General features: G+C 50.0%; 1 protein-coding gene across 1 annotated transcript; it reads left to right on the top strand.

The window, feature by feature from the left end:
* Positions 1-735: 735 nt before the first annotated feature.
* Positions 736-1,401, top strand: rpp25b (ribonuclease P/MRP subunit p25, b; the record flags this gene model as incomplete). Its single annotated transcript, XM_080539722.1, has 1 exon — positions 736-1,401. Exon 1 carries the CDS (start codon positions 835-837, stop codon positions 1,399-1,401), a length of 567 nt encoding a protein of 188 aa, XP_080395848.1. The 5' UTR covers positions 736-834.
* Between the last annotated feature and the right edge of the window lie 816 nt (positions 1,402-2,217).

Consider the following 2,217-nt stretch of genomic DNA (forward strand, 5'->3'; position numbering starts at 1 on the left):
AAACCAAACATTCCGAAACGGATTCAGTCTATGATACCGCAACCGATTTGTTCTGAGAAGTTGGACAGAAATATCAAAGAATTCACGTCGCAAGGATAAAGACAATTAGACATTCTCTCAATGAGAGAACGCCAGAAAGGAGGACACTTTTGCGTTTTAATCTTCTACTCAACACTTTCAAGAATGCCATATGCCGGGGGAAATTGAGATGCTCTTTCAAAAGAACATCTTGAATTGTCCCATTTGTGTTCTTAATTCACCACAGAGCGTTTATCTTATTTTTCCAGCACTGTCTGAAAGGCAGCATTAAAGACTCCACCGAAAAGCAGTCTGTAGGAGCGGGATAATATTTCCCGTCTGAAGCCTTGTCTGCAAACTTTGCAGCCGTTTGAACAGACGAGAAAAAAAAACTGTTGAGGTGAATTAGAAAATCATGCTACGCTGGTTCTCACATGGGAAGAGACTCTGACTGGACTTGCATGACTGGAGAGGTTTGAGGCGAACATGTTCACAGCAGGCTGTGGGGTGGCCGGTATTGAGAGTCAGTACCAGGTCCGAGACTCTGTCAGACCGGACACGGCACCCGAGGGGAACGGACTGGTCCACATGGAGATGGGTGTGACCTCCGACAAGTGCCCACCTTTCCAGGGTCTGGTTTACGGTGGGCAGCCCTCCGTTGTAAACACTGTGCCCTGCAGCACGCAGCCGCCGACCCCCTTGTCCGAACCCCCCCCAGCGGCACTCAAACTGGGACAGGGGGGGTTCAAGAAGGTGTGCCGCACAGAGGAGGAGAGCCCCTGCCCCTTCCCAGGGTTGGCCTCGGGGGTGCTGGAGATGCGCGTCAAGGAGGGCAGCAAGATCCGTAACCTTATGGGGTTCGCCATGGCGCGCATGCAGGGGGAGATAGGGGTCGTCAGCGTGGATGGCGGTGGCGGTGGTGGTAACACTAGCATTGGCGGTGGTGGTGGTGGTGGACTGAGGCAGGTCGTGTTCTCCGGGTCGGGGCGCGCCGTCACAAAGACCATCACGTGCGCGGAGATCATGAAGCGGAAAGTGGGCTGTCTGCACCAGCTGACCAAGCTGCGCTACAAGGGCGTCCAGGAGGTGTGGGAGAGTCACGAGGGGGGGGCCTCGGAGATGACCGTGCACAGGACGGTGCCCGCCATCAGCATCCTCCTGTCCAAAGATCCCCTGGACCCCCAGGAACCCGGCTATCAGCCCCCCGAGAGCCTCAGCGCACTCTGGGAGGAGAGAGAGGGTGCGGACGCCCCGCAGACGGCGAGCAAGAGACCCCTGGGTCCGTATCCACACAGCAGTTTCCATGACTCTAAGAGAGTCTGCCTAGGGGTGGGGGCGGGGGCGGGGGTGGGGGTCTGTCCACCCCCCTCGGTGACTGACTGAACTGCTATCAAACAGTGAGGAGGAGTGGATCAGAGGGGTTCATTCTGCACTGCCCTCCACTAAAGCACAGTGCTGCTGAGACAATCAGAACGTTCACTCAGACGGAACACTGCTTTCTGAGGGGACCTGAGTAGCCGAGCCAGCCTCAAGAGGTCAGTCTGAATGGGACCTGAGAGCTTGTTTTCACAGCACAATGAAAAATTATACGTTGTTGTGTCCAGAGAACATTAATGATAGCTTTTCACACTTCAAGTGCTTGAACTGAATAGCTGCCTTTCCGTTTCAAAATAACTACAAAAACAAATGCTGAGATGTGCAGTTACTAACGTCCTTGATGTCTGCTCTCAGTACACTGACACTATCTTTTATTTGCTATTGCGTTTTTCATTTTGTTTTACGTCCTTTTATCATACTGTCAACTGTCATAAATTCAAATGTTACACGCTAGGTCTGTATTGTAAACAGTCGTTTGTTCCAAACTGTTCTATGCCATCCATCATAAGACAAATGTAGCACACAACTGCAGTTTTTGTTTCGTTTTGCATAACAAATCATTCTAATTCAAATAAATACTTCCCCGAGAAAAACTATTTTCATTTTTTTATTGTATCTTTTTTTTGCCCATATTTTTTCCACAAAACGGCAACATTCTGATTGAAAAGGATATCACAACATGCTGATTTTGATAAGAGAAGCAGGAGTGAAATATGTCTAAGGGAGCTGATTTAATGACATATCCACAGATAAGGCACAGTTCCTAAACCAACCAGCCAGAGAGAAATGCCTGGGGCTGAAAAACAGATAAAGATTATCATT

The sequence above is a fragment of the Nansenia antarctica genome, assembly GCF_963989245.1.
Source record: "Nansenia antarctica genome assembly, chromosome: 9".
NCBI lineage: Eukaryota > Metazoa > Chordata > Actinopteri > Argentiniformes > Microstomatidae > Nansenia > Nansenia antarctica.